Source organism: Littorina saxatilis, linkage group LG1 (genome assembly GCF_037325665.1).
Source record: "Littorina saxatilis isolate snail1 linkage group LG1, US_GU_Lsax_2.0, whole genome shotgun sequence".
NCBI classification, from domain to species: domain Eukaryota; kingdom Metazoa; phylum Mollusca; class Gastropoda; order Littorinimorpha; family Littorinidae; genus Littorina; species Littorina saxatilis.
In genome coordinates, this window is record NC_090245.1 from 85,261,306 (window position 1) to 85,285,858 (window position 24,553).

Genomic DNA, 24,553 nt, shown 5'->3' on the forward strand with positions numbered 1-24,553 from the left:
TCTCAACAGGAAATCTACGATCCAAGTTCACTGTCAAGTTCAATTGTCTGTGGTCAGTGCAAATATTCAAGTCAGTACAAGTCACTGAGTTCAGTGTGCATCAGCCAGCAGAGACTGTACATAGAGAACACCGCCTGTGCATCCATTTCAAAACGAAGCAGACGTAAATATGCACACACTATGGGTGGCAGTCCCTGTCGGGAAATGTTAATCACATTTTGGCTGGAGATGCGAACTGACAAACCGGATAAAGTTTCGCCGTTTGGATGGCGGCAATACTGAAGCCTAGTTGTCAGTGGAATAGTTGTGTGAATGTTTTGACTGTGTATATCCTTATCTTTGACAAAAAGACAAATCGTTGTTTCAAAACCGCTCGGAGGCGTACTGCATATTTGACCTTTGGTCAGGATTTACTACTTGGATATCGTCGCGATATAACCTTCGTGGTTGAAAACGACGTTAAACACCAAATAAATAAAGAAAGAAAACTACTTGGATATAACATGACGTAAGCGAAAGAAGCCACTGTTTCGGAATTCTCCGATTTTAAATATGAGAAACGGGTTTTCCTGGGGTCCTGGACATTATTTATAGACTGCATAAATTATATTTAGAAGGAAGGGATAAAGTGCATCTCCTTGATCTGCATGAATTACCACCTTGCTTCTCTCTCTAGCTTTGATAATTAAAACAGGATTGTCATGTTTACCAGTTTTCTAACGACTGTTGCGTCTGTCTGTCTGTCAGCCTGTCTGCCTGCATGAATGGATAGATGGATGGATGGGTGATTATCGTATGTGTATGTTTATATGTTTGTAGGGTATCGTTATTTAATATATATTTATGTGCAGAATATTTACAGAATGTTGATCACCGTTTACCCCACAAACACAGATACAGAGGAAAGACAAAGCCAAGACAGACAGACACACAGAGACACACACAGAGACACACACAGAGACAAACACACACACACACTCACACACACTAACACACACACACTGACACACACACACACACACACAGACACACACACAGACACACACACAGACACAGACACACACACACACACACACAGAGACACACAGACACACACACACACAGACACGCATACACACACAGACACAGACAGACAGACAGACACACACACAGACAGACACACACACACACACACACACACACACACACACATACAGCCACATACAGCCACACACAGACACACAGAGACACACACACACACAGACACACACACAGACACACAGACACACACACAGACACACACACAGACACACACACACAGACACACACAGCCGGACACACACAGACACACACACAGACACACACACACACAGACACACACAGACACAGACAGACACAGACACACACACACACACACACAGACACACACACACACACACACACACACACACACACACACACTAACACTAATTCATGCAAAATAACAAGAAACATCAGACAATTTCTATTCAAAAGTGGTTTTATATACCGTGTTTTTAGAAAACAAATCATACAAATTCTAATCCGCCAAACAAATTCTGAACAAGGTGTTTTTTTTCATCTTTGACTTCCATGCTTTAAAACAGTCACCGGGCACACGCAGCACACGTTTGTTTATTTATCAAACTTTTTTTATAAAACTTATTTACACCAGGTTCGCCTGAACTAATACATAATCCAACAAACTGTTTAACGCAGCTTCTCTTTGTTTTTAATATAGACAATGTCTAAGAGATTCAAAACAATATGCAAGGTGAATCACATTTCTTGAAATTTTTTTACAAATTTGTAATAAATTGCAACTTCATTTTTGCTGTAATTCCTGGGCTCCAAACCTCCAAACAAGTAAATCTCACAACAAAACAAGTCAATCATTTAATCGTATTTTTGCATATCAAAAGGTAACCTACTCTTTCTTTATTTATTGCGTTACAAATAAATATGGCTCTTGATGCACCACCAAATAAACGCCTCTGTGCAACTGCAAACCTTCTTTATCCCTACATATTGAAAATCAGAAACCACAAAATGGCAGGTAAAAATAAACATATACAGTTACTTACCTACTTACTTACTGCCCGTTATGCCGGTTGGCATGTAGGGCATCAACAAAGGACAAAAAACACATACAGGAATGTCGGTTATTTGCACCGATATCGATCGACTTTGCCAGGGTTTTTTCAAAACTAAAGACGCGCATTATTGCGAAATGTAGCTCGGCTTACTGTTAAAAATGTTCATTCTTTGCCAAGTTTACTTCACTCAAATGTAAATGTGGTAAATGCCTCTTTTCGCACTGGTATACTGGCATTACTCACGTACAGGTCTCAAGGTAGAGGAATTTAAATTATGTTATTGTTAGTGTTGTCACAGTATACAGCGTTCATTGCACGACCGTGAATATCATAGTAAAATTCCTAATCGTTTGCATACATATGAGGACTTTGTCATTCTGTAAAGATTGAATGGCGATCAGCACTTTGGATCTTCCATTTCTTCATTATGGATGAATTCAGAGCCCCATTTAATATTTTTAACACATATAAAAGTATGGTCTGGATTTTCATTTCAAGGTCAACTGTGAAACTTACATAAGAAAGATAAAAAATAGGAAATCGTCGCTTGCACAGTTGGAAAATATACTGCAGACAGTTAAAAACAACAACAACAACACTCGCATACCTTAAACAGACAGTTGATTGTCCTGAGAAGGAGCTGATGAAAAATACAGGATTTAATTTCATCTATCATTTTATACAATACTCTGAACATGTATTTACAACTTGCAGTGTGACTGTATCATCAGTACGCAACAGTAAAAAAACAAACAAAAACTAACTAAAAACAATGCATCAGTATGTATCACATTGGTAAATTAACACACACAAATGAACACTGGCACAAACATGGTGAATACTTGCTACCCATTGTCTACATAATGGATGGCTCTACTCAAAAAGTTGAGACATCTGTAGTTTACAGAGCTGATCCTGCTGCCCAGTCAATACTAACAGGTCACCAAACACACATTTGAAGAATCAAAATCCTATACCAGCATACCACGACCGAAAAGATGACCACACCATTTTCCCTTCAAAAGTAGTGAAACACATCGGCGTGCTTCTCCTGTCTATCCGTTCATACGTTGTAAAGTTCACTTCACTCAAAGGAGCTACATTCAATGTCGACTGTCTTTCGCCGACATCAACTCTTCAATTTAAACATAAATGCCTATTTTTTAAAGATTTTATAAAACATAATATCTCATTTGTAAAGGGTGTTATGAATGAAAATGGTATTATTTCTTTTGAAGATTTATGTCAAAAAGTGGGTTATAAACCATTCAGACAGTTTGAATACAATGCAGTATGCACAGCACTTAAATCCAGACGTACAGACACATTACCATATCAATATTTTACATTGCAGGATTTCATTGTTAACGGTGGTAATATAACAGCAAAGTTTATTAGAAAATGTTTAGTTGATCTTGATGTCCAGATTCCGAGTGCTTGTGATTTTTGGAAACGAAAACATAATGTGGATTTGGATAAGAGAAACTGGTTACTGGCCGTTAACAGCACAAAAGAAGAAAGATTACGTCTGCTGCACTGGAAACTATTACATAGAATATATCCAACCAATATTTTATTAAACAAAATGGGATTACGAACATCGAATAAGTGTGAAGTTTGTAATGAATTAGACACCCTTGAACATTTCTTTTTTAGTTGCCAAGAGGTGATGAAGGGTTGGAAAATATGTAAAGATTTTGTGTATAAGAAAATACATGTTGCCATCATTTTGAATGAAGAAAATGTATTTTTGGGTTATTTTAGGGAAAGTTTGAAAAGTGATTATATTTACTTTGTGAATTATTGTATTTTAATTACCAAAATGACCATTGGAAAATTTAGATATGGGAAAAAGTTAGATTTGGGTGTATTATTGGAAACTGAGCTGAACATTAGGAATAAATTTATGTTATGATTACTTTTATGTATTTATTTATTTAAACATATTAGTTTACTGATAAGGTTTATTGATTTAAAAATGTACACATTTGACAGAGAAAAGAAAAGACCTATGAAGAAGGTTTGCTCCAAGCCACAAGAAAAAAAAAAGAAAAAAACACTAATAAGGCAAAAAAATAATTGTAGTAGCAAACCTGCATGCAACTGAGGTTTAAAAAAAACCAAAAAAAACCAACTCTTTGGCGGTCCAAGTCTCTTTTCTCCCTGGTTTGCTGGCATACCTTAAACACAGGTATGTAAGAAGAGGAATTTAAAATGATTTTACTGTTAATGTTGTCCACAGTAAACAGTAATCAAGGCAGGACTGACAAAATCATTGTAAAATTCCTTTTTGCTGGTGTGAAAATGAGGACTTTGACATATTTCAAATGTAGAATGATGACCTGTACTTTGTTTTTTATTATGCACGACTTCTGAGTTGCATTCCATTTTCGACGCAGGCACTCTTTTTTGTCAAATCAAATTTAAAACAAAACAAAACACACACACAAAAAAACGGTCAAATCCACATAGTAAGGAAAATGAAACAGAAATTGTCATCTGAAGATCACTTTACTTTCATTGTAGAAAATATTGGTTGCAGGTGACGAAAAAGAATCACGTGAAAAGACAAACTCAGACAAACTTAATATGTAATTCTGATGAGAGAGCCTCCGCATGTGGAAAAAGGTTCATCTTTTGGAAATCAATGTTTAATGTCAGTGAAAAAAGTATTGTGTTCACGTGACGTACATAGCTAAACATATTAAACAGTACATATAGGGCAATGACACTCATCTACTGCTTTTTCACCGAGACTAGTAAATTATAGGTTAGCCGACAGGTGGCCAAATCAGCGCTAACACATTGTCTTCGTAACACAAGCCAAATGTGACCCTTCACCACGAAATGAGTCGCATGTCACCTCGCGCGGTTCTGCGTTAGGCTTAATATAAGTCCGGGGAGTGTCTGGTAACAGTGTGTGGGTCACCTTAGTCACAGGCTTATAACTCAAACAGTGTTCGCTCTTTTCTAAAACGGTTTTCTTCACTGGATATAAGCATAAAAAACTCTTAATTGACTTAATGTAAAACACACCACCACCACCAACAACATAAAACTTGAAATAAACACAATCTCCAACTGTTGAAAAAGCCAGATATGTGTTTTTAAAGGAATGTCGTATGTTAATGAGAGAGACAAAAATGAAGTCGAGCAATTGTTTGCTGAATACCTTTGAACGTCGGCAAGTGTCACTCAAGATTGACAAGAAGTAGATTTGGAATGAACAAACATACAAATATCCACTTTAAAAACAAACAAAACAAGTCGCGTAAGGCGAAATTACTACATTTAGTCAAGCTGTGGAACTCACAGAATGAAACTGAACGCACTGCATTATTTTCACAATGACCGTAGTCCGCCGCTTGTGCAAAACGGAGTGAAACTGACGAGCCTGTTCAGCGCGGTAGTGGTTTCGCTGTGCTGCATAGCACGCTTTTCTGTACCTCTCTTCGTTTTAAATTTCTGAGCGTGTTTTTAATCCAAACATATCATATCTATATGTTTTTGGAATCAGGAACCGATATGGAATAAGACGAAATTGTTTTTAAATCGATTTCGGAAATTTAATTTTGATCATAATTTCTATATCTTTAATTTTCAGAGCTTGTTTTTAATCCAAATATAACATATTTATATGTTTTTGGAATCAGGAAATGATGTAGAATAAGATGAACGTAAATTTGGATCGTTTTATATGAAAAGAAAATTATTACAATTTTCAGATATTTAATGACCAAAGTCATAAATGAATTTTTAAGCCACCAAGCTGAAATGCAATACCGAAGTCCGGCCTTTGTCGAAGATTGCTTTACAAAAATTTCAATCAATTTGATTGAAAAATGAGGGTGTGACAGTGCCGCCTCAACTTTTACAAAAAGCCGGATATGACGTCATCAAAAGTATTTATCGAAAAAAAGAAAAAACGTCCGGGAATATCATTCCCAGGAACTCTCATGTCAAATTTAATAAAGATCGGTCCAGTAGTTTGGTCTGAATCGCTCTACACACACACGCACAGACAGACAGACACACACACATACACCACGACCCTCGTCTCGATTCCCCCTCTATGTTAAAACATTTAGTCGAACCTTGACTAAAATAATGTAAAAACGACGCTTCTTTGTACGGAACAGTAGATGCACAAGACACTTGAAGGGGAAAAAACATGAAGACCAAAAAAACAGAAACGAAAAGAAAAAAACCCGTCAAAAACATCGAGCATACAATCACTGACTTCATTCCATTAACAATGCACATCATCAGACATCTGAGCTGTAGCATGGGATATTTCGACAGAAAATGTAACTGCTGAGCTTACAGAACCAATCTTATACATGAGCTCAAAACACTTCATCATTACAGTGTTATAAAGGTAAAACTATCAGGATATTAACGAAATCAACAGTCTAACAAACATGATCTTAATGAACACACACACACACACACACACACACACACACACACACACACACACACATACACACACACACACACACACACACACACACACACACACACACACACACACACACACACATTATTGTTTTTTGTTCTGTTTTCCCTTTCTTGTGTCTCAAAAAGCCAATCTGCTGCATTCGTTTAAGAAAACATCATCATCACCAATGCAATATCATTATGTTACAACTTTTATGATCAGTCATAATCTTCATCATGGCCGGTTACAACGAACAAGCCCATATACAATCACACAGCTGCATTTGGGATTAAAATCTATGCACTAGATTGCTGACCAGAAAGATTCCAACTACTGTTGACATAATAGGTACGGCTCAACTTGATAGGAAGTGTACTAAACAAATTAGAGGAGATGATTGGAAAATGGACAGGGCACTTAAGATATGTATGTGAATGTTAATGGGACAAATACAACAAGTCGCGTTAAGCGAAATTACTACGTTTGGTCAATCCGTCTAACTTACAAGATGAAATTAACGCACTGCATTATTTTGTTCCTACCCAGATAATATAGCTTTATCAACCTTCAAGGCCATGAGTCAAGAAAGCTCTGACACGTTCACAAAAAAAGCGTGCAAAACGTGACAAGCCAGTATAGCGTAATAGCGCTTGCGCTTTACAATAAATCTCGCTTTTCTGTATTCTTTTTTTTTACTTCGTGAGCTTGTTTTTAATCCAAACATAGCGTATCTTTCTTTCTTTCTTTATTTGGTGTTTAACGTCGTTTTCAACCATTCAAGGTTATATCGCGACGGGGAAAGGGGGGAGATGGGAATAGCGTATCTATATGGGTGTTTTTTTTTAAATAAGAAATGATAAAGAATAAGATGATATAATTTTGGATCAATTACTAAAATGTTAATGTTTATTAGAATTTTCAGATTTTTAATGACCAAACACACTAATTATTTGTTAAGCTTCCACACTGAAATTCAATTCCATGGTGCTTCGTCGAAGTTTGCTTGACTGAAATGTCAGGCTGTGACAGTGCCGCCTCAACTTTCACAAAAAGACAGGGTATAACGTCATTTAAGACATTTATCGAAAAAATGAAGAAAAAACATCTGGGGATATAATTTGCAGGAACCCCCGTGTACAGTTGCATGAAGATCGGTTCAGTAGATTTATCAGACTCGTTCTACACAATACAGAGACAGACAGACACAGACACACACACACATAGACAGAAAGACAAACAGACACACAGACAGACACACACACACACAGACACACACACACACAGACACAAACACACACACACACACACACACACACACACACACGCACACACAGCACCACCATCACCCTCGTCTCGACTCCCCGTTTATGTTAAAACATTTAGTCAAAACTTGACTAAATGTAAAAAGTGACAATCAGTTGTCGCCCTCTTTTGCATCACGCAGTCTCTTTTCCGCGCTTTTTGCATGTCGTTCTCTGCGGGCGGCCACATCATCTGGGTTAGACGAGACTGACCCGCCTGCTGCTCCAGCACCCAGCATACTTCTCCCTCCAGTTTTAAATGGATGAAAGACCGACACTTGGTTCTCCTGTAGACTCTTGAACGTAGTTATTCTGTTTTTAGTTGGGGCTGGGTTTGCAGTTGTGCCACCCCATGAGGAACTTGAGGCCACGTCGAATGTTTCGGCCTCTTGAGAGCCTCGGCTTTGTTCTGCAAGGCTTTGCTTTGGGGCTTGACAGTCCAGGTTTGGGGCCTGAGGGCCAGGGGTAGGGGGTTGGGGTCTTTGGTCAGGGACTTGAGGTCCTGGGTTTTGGCCTTGGATTCCTGGGTTTGGCGCTAGGTTTTCTTGGTTTTGGGCTTGAGGACTGGTATTCATGGCTGCTGTGTCTTTGCACTGGTTATGTCGGACAGGAGGCACGGAATCTGCGACAGGGACTCCTGCGTGTGGCGTTGCCACGTCTTCCTCTTTGTCATCAACTAAATCACCAAAAGAAGTCAGATCCGATGCATCATTCACACTGTGTGGCGTTGCTCCACTTGTTTCAACTTTCAAAGCAGTAGCTTCGTTGTCTACAGTCGCAGACCGTGATGAGGCAAGATTTTTTACATCTGTCTCGTTTGAGTCTAATGACTGCATACTGCTGGCGGATGAGATTGAGGGATTGCGTACATGTAAGTTTTCTGCTGAATGTACTTCGGGTATGACTTTATTCTGCGGCTGACTTTGCGAATGAGTCAGAGCTAGACATTCAGTTTCGTCTACCAAGCTTTGAAGTGACTCAGTGAAGAAAATTTTCTCCAACTTCTTCTTCGCAGATTCGGAAATTTCCCAAGTTTCGCCAATACTCAATGCACAGAATGATTCTAAAACAGGTTTGCCCGTACCGCCGCCCTTCGTTGTAAAACATTGTCCCTCGATTTTTAGTGTTACAAATTTGTCTGGAATTTTACACTGAATGGCCACGTTCCCAGAAAAGTATCCCATATCGTCGGTGCAGTAATACTCCTCACTGACAAAAATAAATCTCGCATCTTTCATCGCCTCGTTCAAAATAGCAATTGTCTGTTTCCCAGGAGTCGAAAAGTCGTCCAAGGTCGTAATCTTCGGTGACTTTTCACCAGGAAGAACAATACATTTTCTGACATGTTTACAAAACTGCTCCGCATAGCCCTTCTCCTCGTCGCTGTGCAGCACCAAGGCATCGTACTCAAACTTGACCTTCTTTGCCATGTCCGACATAGCTGTCTTGTAGTTGCGTAAATGTTAATAGTGCTTCACCCTGTCGGCATGGAAGGAATCGCCCCTAATCCTGCAAAATACAGGTTGAGTTCAAGGTATCATAAGTTATGGTAGTTTGTAGATGTATAGATGGATAGGTCTGGTAGAGGGGGAAGGGTTTTTTTTTTTTTTTTTTTGAGGGGGGGGGGGGGGGGCGGAGGGAAGGAGATAATCCGTCAGACAATCTTCAGGCTTCTTTTATGTCTCTGTTCGACAAGAATTTTACGAGTATGTATAGGCCGAACAGTGACTGTCTCTTCTCCAATTAACCTTTTCTTCCTTTGTTTTTATTGTAAGTATTACAAGCCATGTTTGTGATCTCGGCATTTTCGAGCCGAAAAGTGTACAAGTATTAGCACACATCCCAAACAATTTCAATTACATTTCAAAGAAAAGAAATGTAAACCTGTGAAAAGTGATTATTTCTTTCTGTCAAGAATATGTTATGGTATTCTGTAGACAACTGGGAAATGTCTATTTTGCCAAGCGTTATTGAGTTGTGTTAGTGTATTTAGATGTTTTGCTGCTTTGAGGAAAGTCTGGTAGTTAAGTAGATGCTTTCGTGAAAACGTGCTTTATTTGTTTCGTTTTGGTCTCTTGGAAGAGTTCATTTTTGAATTCAAGTTATACAGGTATGTTGACCTTTTTGTTTAAGCGAGTCGGTAGTGGCTATACGAAGGGAAGAATGAAGCCGTTGCATTCCTCCTGTAAATTATGCAGCATGTTAACTGTTTTGGAGGGGAACAAGAGTGTACAGGGAAAGACATGCGTATGGATGTTATGTCGCGACACCACTCTCACATTTTTACACATATACACACAACTTCCATCCTCATACCGCACCATCTAAAACTTCACCCTGATAGTAACATTTCCAACATTTATTGAGCTGGTATATACACATGTGTATCCACACGTCCACAAACTCCCCTGACTGGGGTTCAAAATTCCACGAGCAACAAACTTGCTGCTGTACATTCCTCTTTAAGCAAAAAAACCCCCCTGACCAGGGTAAAAAGTCTATCCATGCACAATCAAACATTTAGCTGTTCTGAGTCACTACTCCTCAGCCACAATTACATAAGTTCAAAACAAACATATTGTTGTTCAATCAGGTTAATACTTTTTGGCATAATCGGGCGCAGAGTGGGGAGATAGACATAACCACAGGCAGCAATTATCCACTTTTTTAAACACAAAATTTAGAAATGCACCCCCTCCGCTTCTCTGTATCCAATTGCCCTCATCTGTACCAGCGAATCAGCAGGCCCCTGGCTGACGTCTCAGCTCTGTTTTGCCCATTACGTACTATACTTGCAGAAGTAATCTGGTGGAGTCCACCAACCAAATCACTCTGTTTAGCACGCCAACCCCTGGCTCTCACAGGGTGAGAAAGACTAGCAATGGATACAGGTCGGTAATGGTGCAGCCACAGGACCCTCCTCCACTGAACCAGGCCACAACAACATGGCCTTTTGTAAGGGCTCAATCCTGGGAGGATCCTGCAGATATCGTTAAAGTTACTGAATAGTGTGTGCTTCCAAGCAGAATTACTTTCGCCTGTGGCCATGTCTATCTTATGCCAACAAATTGCTAGCAATTTACCCCACATCTGCCCGCCCTAATTATACCTATGAGCTGTCTCTCTAAGTTCGCAACAAAGAGTGTGTCGCCCCACTCGCTGAGGTGTACACCATCTGCGGCGAGGCACCGGCTGTCGTTGCTTATGTTACAGCAACTGCTAGATTAACTTAAAATGAAAAGTTATTCTATTATACGCCTAACTTACCCCCTTCCCCCCCCCCCCCCCCCCCTTCAGATGAACACTTGTTATTGTTGCGAATTGATTTTAACAACTTGCCCAATTTACGAAACCTGTGAAAATCCGCCATCTTGTGTCACTGGGTTCCCTAAGTTATTCCCTTATGTATACCCGTACGGCTTGTGATTTCCACCTTCCCAATATCTTTATCTCTTCCATTGTCCTACCGCTTATGACAGCTGTAGTTGCAGCTCCAATACGGAACGAAGGAGAAGAAAATCGGTTTACCTGCCAGCCCAGGGTGGCCGCACCCTTTTTCAAAACTGCCTGAAATTGGTACCTTGTTAAACGAGCGCCACTGAAATGCTTAAACAGAAGACCTGGTCCGGCTGGTCTCGCACTTAAGTAGGCTCTCATGCACCGAACTGGGCACACCTGGCGATGACTACCTACTGTCTTCAAATGTATCACTGAACCTATCTGATGATGTGTTGGTAGCCTCCCCTTTCTTGCGACAACTGACTTCTCCATGGGAGGAGCTACCACAGCTTGAACAGGCGTGTCTGTATGAGCAGTTGTCGCGAGTGCATCCCCTTTTTCTGTTGAAATAATGGCACGCGCCCCCACCTCTTTTGGCACTGTCCCCCCCTTGGGCCGACTGAGCTGGAGGTGACCTAACAAGGGATGAGGTCACACTTGGTGGCTTACAGAACAGCTGCAACCACAGCTGGTTGTCGATGTTTCCCCACGGGCGCGTTGGGTCTGCTTCCTTTACTGTGCGGAATTGCTGGTCATAGAGCAACCAGCCATTGCCCGGGAAATCCCGGGCCGCGCCTCTGATTAATTCCGCATAAGCCAGCATGTCCTGCAAACATTCAGGGTGGACCACCAGGTATACCGACATGTAAATGTGGAACGCACTGGTCCACTGCGCCAAGGACATTTCTCCTTTTCCCCTCTTTTCTTCCTTTGGGACCAGGCGCCCCTGGTCGTCCAAGACATAGGCCACTGTCTGCCTGTCCTCTTGCCTGTCCATAAAGGATTTGGCAAGGAGAATTGCCAGGTCGATGGATTTCCCCTCCACAATCTTTCTTCTGACATCATGTGCCACTGTTATAGAGAGGTGGTCCATTCTATGACCCCTGTGTCCTCCCGCCCCTTTCTCGAAAGCGTCTTCCAAAAATCTCAGCCTCTCACGTAATTCCCGTATACTTGGATCGGTTCCGCTCGTGGGCGCTGAAGTGCAGGCATCCGACGATGTTGTCGCATCCTGTCTGGTCTCTCGCCCATCATCCCACCAGTCTCGCTGGCTCGGGCCAGGCTGCCCATGGCCACCGTCTCGCTGGCTCGGTCCCGGCTGCCCATGGTCCCCGTCTCGCTGGCTCGGTCCTGGCTGCCCATGCCCACTCGGCCCTGGTTGCTGCAGCACTGGGCTGCGTGACCTCAGTCTGGCTGGTCGCCTGCCAGCCCCCCGGCGTTGAGGTCGTCCTCTCCCAGACATCTGTAACACTCAGACTATAACTAGTTGAATTACCGTGTTAGAACCCAGTGTTGTTCTTCCTTCTGCCGTTTCTGTAGCGGCAAGGTACAGCCCGATGTGACCACAGCTTTAGGCCCCCCTAATTATTTAAGGTTCTTGCCCAAGTATTTTTTAGTAGAACTTGTCCCCCCTAAATTCGACAATTAAAACATGTCTGCGTTTGATATTAACCTTTTCAAACTTATTGTGATTGCTTTTCCTTCATTATTAGTAATCACTGTCAAGTTCTGTCCTCGAATTCCTTAGTTCCCATTGAAAACAGTACAGCACTACATGGGAGGTAACTTGTGACCCCCTATGAAGAGTACTCTGTTATCCGGTAGTTACCTCCCTTCCTTTAATTTACCCTTACATCCATGGCAAAACGAAACCGTCATGTTTTCCAAATTGTCGTGCTGTACCAAAATTGACTGCGTTTTCCATCTCCTATCCCTGTAAACGTGACCAGGCAAATTACAACATGCCCCCGGCCTTTACTAGCACCAACTTCCCCCCTGTGCTGCGGCTATTATGTGTGGCTGCTGACTCGCTCACTTCGACAGTGTGCGGAAGACGATCAGCTCCCGGCATGTAGGCCTATCACCTCTTTTCAATATGCTGACATAATTTTGCTACAAAATACACAAGCTACAAGGCGGCTGCTGAGAAAGTTGTGGTATCCTAGAGATAGGATTCCCCATGAAGAAGTGTCAGTCAAAAGTATTGCCCACCGTGAACACTCACCACACCCCAGCAAAAAGTAGGTCACGGTGTCGTGGCCGCCGGTTCCGCGGTTTTCCTTTGTCTTTCCCTCGACTCCGATGTGACTCGTCAGACACTACCAAAACTTCGTTCTCCTCGTCGAATCGATGTAAAAATTGAATTGCTTTTAAATTGAAACTGCTATGACTACTGTTGTAGGTCGAGCAAAACCAAGGTGACTAGTATAGCTAGACAAATTGAAAAAAACTGGAGCTAGAAAATTGCGCCACAATTTCGGTGCTGGTCTAACATCCGGGGTGTTTTTGTCTCTCGACCAAGCTGTCTGAGAATAACCCAAAATGCTGACACAGTAGCCTGCTGAATAGGAATAAACCAATTCAGCATACAGGAGTACATCGTTCGCCCGACATAACAACATTTAAGATTGAGGCTTAAATGTCTATGTTGTTTTTTTGCTTGGGGTGAATGATTGAGTGAAAAGTGTATACTTTTTAGATTTGGCAGGGGTGGTTTTGTTAAGTAAATAAAACAGTGGGGAGAGTTTCAAGACTTCGGTTGTGTTTTGTAGTTCGAAAGGATTGGCAGGGAAGTGGTTGTTTTTACATTTTATGCACACTCAACCACACTTCTAACGCCAAATACTGACTAAATGATTTAATCCATATTTGACGCTGGTAGTGTGGTTGAATGTGCATACGTGTTTGTTTGAGTGTTTGGATGCTGCAGCCCCGTGTGCAATAAGATCACACGTATGCAAATCGTGACACTATACACTCTCCCAGTTTAGAAACTGCTCTTATCTTAACTTATCTAGAACTCACCTATCTGTCCACCTACTATAAGGGAAGGAACTGTGCTTGATCTACACACCTGCTATGTTTTGCTGTTTTCCCTTGGATTATTCAACAGCAGGTGTGGGTTTGTTTTTTTACAATATGGCAACACTTTCTGTGAGGAGTTTTTAAGTTTTTGATTCAACGTTCAAGATTACAGACAATGCTGGTGCTTATGATATTGAACACCTCCGAAACAAGATCTGTTCTTTTCATGCTGACAAGGCCTAGTTCGGCAAGGGACTTCTGAGAAGTGACCTACAATTGTTGACTAGAATATATATCTGTACAAAATGCAGACAGATACAGGGACATTCCTTTTTGACTGGCATTACCTTGTTTTAGATATTAGCATACAATCAACGAAGGGCAATTCGCATGATTTGAGACGTTGCCCACAAATAAAATTATCTTGTACTGTACACACATCAAAAAGCTACGAACCGTGTCAGTGATGACGATCTTGTGTCGGGTATTTCCAATTTTTCAAAAATACATCTTGCGATATTCCACAGAAGAGACCGAACGTATCACATACAAACCCTGGTTATGGTGATAGACATTTTGTTCAGGGATCAGTGTCGCGTACAGAAGCTACATTTTCACATCCTCAAAACCCTTACTGGCTCAATGCAGACCTTACACTGTGTCTTAATGTTCTAGTCACCATCGTCAGCTCCTAAAAATATGGCTGAGCTACTTGCCTGTCTACCGATTCAATAAAGTGTTGGCTAAAAAAAACCATCACATGGTCACTATTCAAGCAGTTTCGATTCACCAACATTTGTACTATGGTATGATTGAAACAGAGGATCACCATACCTTTCAAACGAGTAGTGGTGTCATTTGGGACGGTCAAAAGGAATGACCCGCTCTCAGCAGGCTCTGCTCCTCATTTTGGTGGGCCAAATGACGTCACGCATGAATCTAAAAATAGACACATTCAAAGGTGACAAGCAATACCGCGCCCTCGCTGGGGCGATGTTAAAATTTCTTGAAAAGAGCTAGTGCTTTTACCGTGTTGCGTAAACAGCAGTAATTTATTCTGTTGATTCGTTAAAGGCACAGTAAGCCTCCCGTAAACCATCACAGAGCTCCCCGAGCGTCTACATACAGTACAAGCATACTTCCATTTCAGGGCCGGACCAAATGAGTTGTAAGGGGGGGTTCCTCCTTTTTGGGGGGGGGGGCAAATCAGCGAAGTGGCGAAGCCACAAGCGCGCGCCTGCAAAGCAGGCGCGCTAACTAGGGGGGTCTGGGGGCATGCTCCCCCGGAAAATTTTTGAAAAACGGTTAAAATCTGTGCAATCTGGTGCATTCTGGGCCTTGTTTTGAGGGTTAAGAGCAGCATTGTTTTGGTGCTAAAACCAGTAAAAAAAAACAAAAAAACACTCAAAGCAAGGTACATGCTTTTTCCAGGGGTGGGGTTCCGGAACCCCTGGAACCCCCCCCCCCCCCCCCCTGGGTCCGGCCCTGCATTTGAACGCTCACCGAACGGGAACCGGCATCCTGGCTGCTCAGTTTCTGTCGAGCGTGAGAAATTTTCAAAGAATTTATTTTCGTGGACTTGCTCCTCTACAACAATGGCGCCTCGTTTTGGTGCTGGACGGCTGTTATGAATATTCACTGAATACTGGAAATCACACCCGGACAGTAAGCCTCTCGTAAACCATCACAGATACTGTCAGGCTTTTACACACAGTACAAACACCCTTCCATTTGAACGCTCACCAAACGGGAACATCATCCTAGGTGCCCTACGTAAAGAGCGAGCAATTTTTAAAGAATTAATTTTGCAGATTGTCTCGAACACTTTTTGGACCCATCCTGAACTCAGGTCAAAAATGAGTTACTTCCCTTCGGGTCTCATTCTATCGATGTAAACTGGCCATAGCCGTGGATCGATGATGATCAGAATGTTTTTGGACCGTGGTGCGTTTTTGCGCTAGACCTAACTTTTAAAATCTAAATAATAAATAGACAGCTTGTTACACAAACATTCTTTAATCATAAAAGAATTCTTTTTTCATCAAGACAAGATCAGTACAATTCGAAGTTGTGAAAGTTTGAAAAAAGAAAAGCCCGGAAGCAGGGTCACGCAAGGGTCGTAGCAGACGACGGTTTATGCATATCGCCGTTCCTCTCAACAGTCAAAAGCCATCGCTAGAGTTCTTGTGAACCACAGCCGTTTGTTTCGTGCATAAAAACGTGCTATTGTAGATAAGCTTACATCGAGTCGCATTCAAATGACTAACTGACGACTACATTGTGAAAAAGGGAAACTGGATCACACGGGTTCACGATGGCTCAGGGGTAAGATAAACCACGCAAAAATAAATTCTTTGAAAATTGTTCGCTCTTTACGGAGGGCACCTAGGATGTTCTCAATCGGTGAGTGTTTAAATGAAAGGGTGTTTGTACTGTGTGTAAAAGCCTGACCGTATCTGTGATGGTTTACGGGAGGCTTACTGTGCCTTTAACCTTTTTGTGCGAATCACGAAAGTCGTTTATAAATCAGTACTGAAGCAGAAACACACCGCAGCATGTTCAGTTTAATTAGAACTTTAGGCCTTTGCAGTGAACGAACAGTATCGGGTATTTGTCTGTTCGAGGGACCAATATAGGACGTTTTAAATTTTGTTTGTATTTTTTTTTTAAGTGAACTGTCACGCTCATGCACGAAACGACACCGATGAGAAGATGCAAGGTAGGCCAACATCGGGGTTTGTCTCAAAAGTGGATTCATTTGATCGAGACTTGATAAAACGCTCAGCCCTTGATTTGATGCGCAAAAACAAACATTTTTCTTTGAGAAACCTTCTTCAGCACGTTGAAGATGTCAGTATCTCAACGTCCAAGTGTTCTGTGGAAGGTCTTGCACCACTTTAGGTTTAGATACGGGGAACCTAAGTTGTGGCAGCGTGCGAACATGAGGTGAAGGTGTGTGAAAGAAATCAAACAGCTAACAACTGAGTCATGCCGAGTTAGCATTTGTTCCCTCCACGATAAACGGAAGCCAACCAGATACACGTGGAAAGTGTATTGCACGGAGTTAACACAGCTCACAAACCAGAGAGCAGTTGACTTCGTGAATCGGAGCTAGTTTAGCAGCACAATTGACGACTGTCCATCGAGGATAAAGGTCTCGATGTTAATCGCGCGGGAGGATACAATGCCCGGAGAGAATGCAGTAGAAGGTTCCAGCCCTTACTTGTGTTTTCGGAGACGCGATCGTCAAAGCACTTCAAGTTAACAGGTAACTGTAATAGGCATTCGAATATCGATATTTTGTGTATCGCGTAAGCTGAACCGATTAACATTGCAGAAACTAGTTCGTGGAGGACAGATTGTAAAAACAAGATGTCCGCTCTTCGTGGTTTGTGCAGTGCGTCCAGTAACCTGTCCATAAGAAGAGGATTGCGGCCAGATGCTGGGGAAGAAGAATAATCTGAGAAGCCGCCGAATATCTTATTTCTATGGATCATGTCCTTCACTTGAAAAAAGTAGCGGTGTATTTAATTCTCCGACTGGCGATCTCGACCTAACCAGTTCACTTCGTCCTGTGACCTCTCTGGTCCAACTATCCGGACTGTAACCTCACTGCTAGCTTCGTAAAAGTCCCGTCGAACTTCAGCTAAACTGATTCATAGAAATAAGATATTCGGCGGCTTCTCAGATTATTATTCTTCCCCAGCATCTGGTCGCAATCCTCTTCTTATGGACAGGTTACTGGACGCACTGCACAAACCACGAAGAGCGGACATCTTGTTTTTACAATCTGTCCTCCACGAACTAGTTTCTGCAATGTTAATCGGTTCAGCTTACACGATACACAAAATATCGATATTTGAATACCTATTAAAGTTACCTGTTAAAGTGCTTTGACGATCGCGTCTCCGAAAACACAAGTAAGGGCTAGAACCTTCTACTGCATTCTCTTCGGGCATTTTATCCTCCCGCGCGATTAACATCGAGACCTTTATCCTCGATGGACAGTCGTCAATTGTGCTGCTAAACTAGCTCCGATTCACGAAGTCAACTGCTCTCTGGTTTGTGAGCTGTGTTAACTCCGTGCAATACACTTTCCACGTGTATCTGGTTGGCTTCCGTGTATCGTGGAGGGAACAAATGCTAACTCGGCATGACTCAGTTGTTAGCTGTTTGATTTCCTTCACAAGGTGGAAGAAGAGTCGTGTAAGAGAGAGACAATATTCAGACAAAATGTGTCCCCTGTCATCATCAGCCTCCATGACAGTGACAGCGGTGATGAAGACATGTAAATACTCAAGAAAGTGAAACTGCAACTGACATACATACTTTAACCATGGAAGACGAGGGGGGGAAGGGTGGAGACAATGACAATGGCAATGACAATTCTTTATTTAACGAGGGTAACAGATTCAGCAATGATCTGCTTTTTTACATCTAGCCCTCGCCCTAAAAAAAAAAAGAGAGAGAGAGAGAGAGAGAGAGAGAGAGAGAGAGAGAGAGAGAGAGAGAGAGAGAGAGAGAGAGAGAGAGAGAGAGAGAGAGAGAGAGAGAGAGAGAGAGAAAGCGTTAGGTTTCATCATAATTCAATTCTTTTTTGTTTCACAACATTGTTGGTTTATTGAAAATAGAATATGCACAGAATATGGCTCATTTATCAACTTGCATCACGTGAGTCACTTTCAGAAAATTAAGTATTTAACTGTTCGGCAGAGAGATAGGTTTTGTTATGAGGATGAAAGTCGTCTATTTATTTCAACGCTTCTCAATCTCTCATGTGACATGAGCAGCCTGGTTCCGCATAACTCTCAACAACTGCTGTTATCTATATTCACTGCGCATAATCCCAATTAAGTTTTGTTAGTGTTTTTGATTGGACTGTACATGTATGTTATTCACGTAAACACGTTTGTGATTTACGTATAAACACGTATGTGCTTCACGTAAACATCAGTGAACTAACACACCTGTGTTGTCTTGCATATTTCTCAATTTAATGCCAGAATCTTATGTACAAAAATATCCCAAATTTTAGAACAGGTGAATGCAACAACCTTCCCTATATTTGTTTAAAAAAGAATCGTAACTTTAAAAAGTGTTGGAGAAATACACACTGAGAACAAGTACGACAACAAAGACCACCAATACTGCTAGGAGAGCTCCCCAAGTAGCCCACGTTTTTGAACTGCAATGATGTAAACAGCCACACGTGAAGCAGGTGGAACATGCATGAGTTTGTGAAGATTCCCCCTCTAGCTGATGCGCATTTCTGGTGCCTACATTTTGTGCTTGAGGCAACAGTGATGATGCCTGTGGCCCTTCACAACTGTTTTGGCCGCTGTTGTCTTGAGCCTCTATTTGACTAGAAACATCAAGCATACTCTCCTGGGTGTCCCCAGCATTGTTTTGGGTTTGTCTACTCGGCATTCCTGTCATGGAGGGCATAGATGGGTTGGCCAGGTCAAGATTGTCTTCACTGGGCAGGTCCGACATGCCTGTTACTGCTTCGTTCTCATTTTTAAACACAAGACGTTGAAAAAAAATGTTCAGTTGATCTTTAGTCCTCTTGCAGAAGCTCCAGTCTTCCTCAACATCCAGCCCAGTAAAAGATGATATGGTTGGCAGAGGTTGTGTAGACGCTGACTGTTTTGTTCTTTGGACCTTTACTTTCACAAAATTGTGCAGCATGGCGACGTTTGCCGCGAAATAACCAAAGGGATCTTGTGTGTAAAAGTCTTCACTGCAGAAAGTGACCCGACCCGATGACACGGCGTCGTCCAAGTTGCTAATTATTTGTTTATTGGGTGCTGAGAACTCGTCGAAGGTCACGATGCTAGGAAACAACCCATCTCCACAGTCGATACTATTGACAAGTTCACAGAAACGTTCTGCATTTTCCCTCTCACTATCACTGTGGAGAACCACGCCGTTAATCTTACACTGTTCAGTCATGGCTGTATAATGCTTTCTCTGTTTCAAGCAGAGTCTGGCAGAACTAGCCCAAATGATGTTTTTGGAATCTGCACACGTACACACAAACATGAAAAACATCTTATCTGGACTGAAGACTGATCTTGAGGTAACTCAGTATTTAGTATGTACATTGAAGCAAAACAATATCGATAGTGTTGCCTCTGACTGAATACACTGTTTGAAGAAAAAAACTGAGCAGAATAACAACAAATTATACTACGTGTTTGAATATGAAATAGTCATTAAATAAAGACGTCGTATTGTATCACTACAGAAAGTAGCGACTGGCTGTTTGGCTTTAGCGCTTTAAAAGCTTTCTAAAAGACCTCATGGCGTCTTCTCTACTGCCATATTGCTAATTTCTTTAATGATTTTTTTGTTTTGATCAGATTCTTTAGTGTCCTGTTATTCTTGATATAATATTCTAATCGAACTGATACAAATAAATCTAGTTCATATTTAAACCAATATAATTCGCATACTGAGTTCTATTGTGCTATTATAAAGTATAGTAGATTTCTTTCTTTTTAAATTTTTTTTTTTACAGATTCTTGGTGGCTATGACACCTATCAAAGCAAAATTGCTCAAATTTGGTCAGTAACGATTAACTAAGTGAACAGAGATAAATTATTAAAACGCAAAATAAAATTTCCAGCTTCGCGAGCAGACAAGTTAGCAGCATGAAACAAAATGGGGGTCCGTCATATTGGGGGCGTTTCCCTCACAATTTCATTAACTTCCGAGGTAACTCCAACTTCCGACAGATGAGTGCAAACTCAAGTTAGGCGAATTCGTCCAAAGACACGCAAAACTTGCGAAGCAGTAAGGAACAACGCTTTTAATGCTAACAAAAAGAGCCTTTGCGATGTTTTTGGACAGGATGATCTGACAGTTACCGGCGCCGCTGTTTTGCTTGCCACGGGCGGGTACGCACGAATTGAAATATACTGAATGTATTCCGCAATGATAACCACCCCAACCCGTCGTAAATACTTACTCAAAAGAAAGTTTACTACACGGGTCCAATATGTGTACTTACTTGCCAAGGGAAAGAAAATATACCGTCGCAAGAAAGAGCAGCCCGCGCCATCTTGACGGAAATGACGCAACTCATGCAAATATATATATATATACATACACATGACTCAGATCGGGAATTCCCAATTTCCTCAAACTCGTCAGTTGCTGAGAACTGTGAACCTCAGCAATTCATGAATGTCCCATTTTCTCGGAATTCGACAGTTGATGAAAACTCTAAACGCAAGCAATGTATATATTTCTATGACCATTTCTCAGGAAGAAGGCTTTGCTGACTTTCAGTTGTTTCCATAACAACTTTGATTTTTTGATAAAATATGGAACACTCCTAACAGTACACAGAACATACCGGATTTATATATACACAAACAAATAAGGAAAAAATAACCAAAACAAACTGTTCTGTTTACGTATGTTTGGCATAAAAACGATATATATATATTTCTGTACCACCTGACAACTGATGAGACACATTAATGTCGAAACACGTGTCTGGTCATTGGTACTAAAACAATAGTCCTCTTCAGGACTTGATTTCCCTGTGCTACGTCCCCCCCCCCCCCCCCCCCAAAAAAAAGGGACTTAGCTTTGAAATCTTGGTCCCCCTCTGAGGAGGGTCTGATGCTCCCAACGGATACTTTTCTTCCTCTTTTGCTCTGCTAAGAGATTTTAACAAATCGCAGAACAAAGTCTCTGCTGAGTTTCGATTTTTTTCTTTCACAACTTCTGATATTATAAATATACACACGTGTGTGTCTGCGTGCGTGCGTGCGTGCGTGCGTGCGCGTGTGTGTGTGTGTGTTTGGAGAGGGGGGGCGTGTGTGTGTGTGAGTGTGTGTGTTTGTGTGTGTGTGTGTGTGTGAGTGTGTGTGTGTGTGTGTGTGTTTTAATGTTAATTTAACCAACAAAATGCGGGCTGGTGCGCTCGTTATGATGAGTTAGAAATCTAATTTTTGACAACAATTGGCCTGTTGTGATTTGCTAGACGTGATCAGAAGTAAAGAACACTACAGGCGATTTTTTCTACCATGATTATTAAAATCCGGAATGTACATGTATACTTAACTGTTCTGTTTACGTATGTTTGGCATAAAAACGATATGTTTTTTGTACATTAGAAAGTTTTCGGCATGTGTTTTGTAAGGCATGGCTCAGAGAGAATTAGTATAAGTGCCCCATTAAACAAAGAAAGTCTCTCGGGATTCCCAATGTGAGTTAAAATCAGAACATTGTGTAATCTCCATTTACAATCTGTTGTTACTGTCTGAAGTTAATTCTGAATCTGTCCCTTTCTCTAAGACAAGAAAAATCGAAACGAAAGGCTGGTTCAACTTGGTTTGAGTTTGTTGTGAGAGAACAAAAGCTTTCAGTTGTTAATGTTCATGGGGTCAAGTGAGTGATTGGCTGCATGAGGTCACGTGAATGAGGTCACAACGCTTTGTCGAATCCCGTGTTTATTTTGGCTATTCTTTCCATCTTGGTCACAGGATTGCTTTGATAATTATTTTGGTTGTAATGAGCCGGTAATAAAACCGTTATTTCTAATATTTATGCTAACTGTGAGCAAATGATAACAGACATGTCGCGAAAATGATATCAACATTCGCCTGCCGGCTCATCTTGATATCCATGTCTGGCATCACTTGCTAAGAGGCAGCACATTAGAAATAACTCATATTAATGTCTGTATGATAGACATTTTAACTGTCATCGACAGTATGATGAAGACATAATTATTCTTCGTATCATCTGATATTTTTGCATTAAGACTGTCATTGAATTAGCTGGATGCTTTTGTGAAAATGTTTGAGCAAACAAACACAGTCAAACACACACACACAAACACACGCACGCACACGCAAGCACGCACGCACAGGCACGCACAGGCACACACACACACACACACACACACACACACACACACACACACTCACACACACACAGGAAGGGAGGGAGGGAGGGGAAGACAAGATAAGACAACAGTTTTTTAAAACAGTATTTTATTCATAAACACACCCATGATAATACAACATGTTTACAAAGGAGCACAACAAGTTTAACACGTATAATGAGCGCTCACATAATCATACCTGGTGTTACATGGCGGGATATGATTTACAAGTTATGGCAACAAATCTGTTTGAAATAAAAGAACATATTGAACAGACAGACGGGGAGGAATGGTTTAGGAAATAAATCACACACACACACAAAAAGTGAAGAACAATTAGGAAAACTTAATTTCCATATCGAACACAATCTGACAGTTTATTTCCTTTAAGGCCCGGTCACACAGCCCAAAAGTCGCGTAAACGCATGAATCACGCATAAAATTTGGTTGTGTGTGCTTGTCGGTCGAGAATTTGACTATTTTCGCTGATTTACGCGATGAAAATCACCGATGAATTGCGCAAGTACTACGGAAAGATCACGCAAAAATCTCTAACAAACCACGCACTACAGCGCATAGGCACGCAAAGGTCCACGGAAAACCACGTATAATCTGCGCACTATCACTAATGAACTGCGTATAAATCGCGCATGATTCGCGCATGAACTGCGCAAGGAATGCGCGGCAGCGCGCACGTCCGCTCCGCGCATATATAAACTGATGCAACCGCGGCGCCTTGGCATTCCCGTTTCAACAGTCGCGGCGAACGATCACTGATATTCCACGCATATTTCGCGCATTGTTTGCGTAAGAACTACGCAAACTACGCAGAAATTACGTAAAACAGCGCAATACTGCGTAAACTCTTACGCGAAGGCGAGTTTTGAGCTGCTTAAAACCTGGAATCGCGTAAAGCGCCGATCCGGCGCACATCGGCGGAAAACTACGGAGGTTCCACGTCAGACAAACTGATGAAATGCGCAAATCGCGCATGTATCGCGTAAGGATCGAATTTCATGCGTGATTCATGCGTTTACGCGACTTTTGGGCTGTGTGACCGGGCCTTGCGCCTCCAGACACTGGAAAGTGGTTTCAAATATCAAAATTCAGATTTGATCAATATTAGAGCAATCAAAATACTATTTAGAAGAAAAATAGTCTCCATACAATGAATGTTTTTGTAAACTAACAGTATAAAAAAAAAGTACCAAAGTTCTTTGAAATATTTACAGTATCAAACTTCAAGACATCTGCCTATGAATGCAAATCTTCAGATTGAGTCCCAAATTTATGATACAGTGAACATACATGTTACATCATATGTTATTCGTTTTCAATCTGACCATGTGGACAACACTCACACCCATTCAAGTTATATTTTACAAAGCAAAGACCCAAAATCAGCACCCTTAATTGGGGGAATACCAAGCCGTAACTTTACCAGACTGTCTCTAAAACATACGCTGAAAATACTGTCTTAAACTATCAATATTTGACACCAATGTCTCTATG

General features: G+C 41.4%; 1 protein-coding gene and 1 long non-coding RNA gene across 2 annotated transcripts; both read right to left on the reverse strand.

Annotated features, from left to right (window-relative positions):
- Positions 1–1,480: 1,480 nt before the first annotated feature.
- LOC138982288 (uncharacterized) lies at positions 1,481–15,106 on the reverse strand. Its single transcript, XM_070355548.1, has 2 exons — positions 14,973–15,106; positions 1,481–9,344 (listed from the first exon to the last, which is right to left on the reverse strand). The coding sequence occupies exon 2, from the start codon at positions 9,272–9,274 to the stop codon at positions 7,949–7,951; it is 1,326 nt and encodes a 441-aa protein (XP_070211649.1). The 5' UTR covers positions 9,275–9,344; positions 14,973–15,106; the 3' UTR covers positions 1,481–7,948.
- Positions 15,107–18,728: 3,622 nt separating this feature from the next.
- On the reverse strand, positions 18,729–21,215 carry LOC138982297 (uncharacterized). Its single transcript, XR_011460827.1, has 2 exons — positions 21,152–21,215; positions 18,729–20,158 (listed from the first exon to the last, which is right to left on the reverse strand). It is a non-coding gene; the product is annotated as an uncharacterized lncRNA (long non-coding RNA).
- Between the last annotated feature and the right edge of the window lie 3,338 nt (positions 21,216–24,553).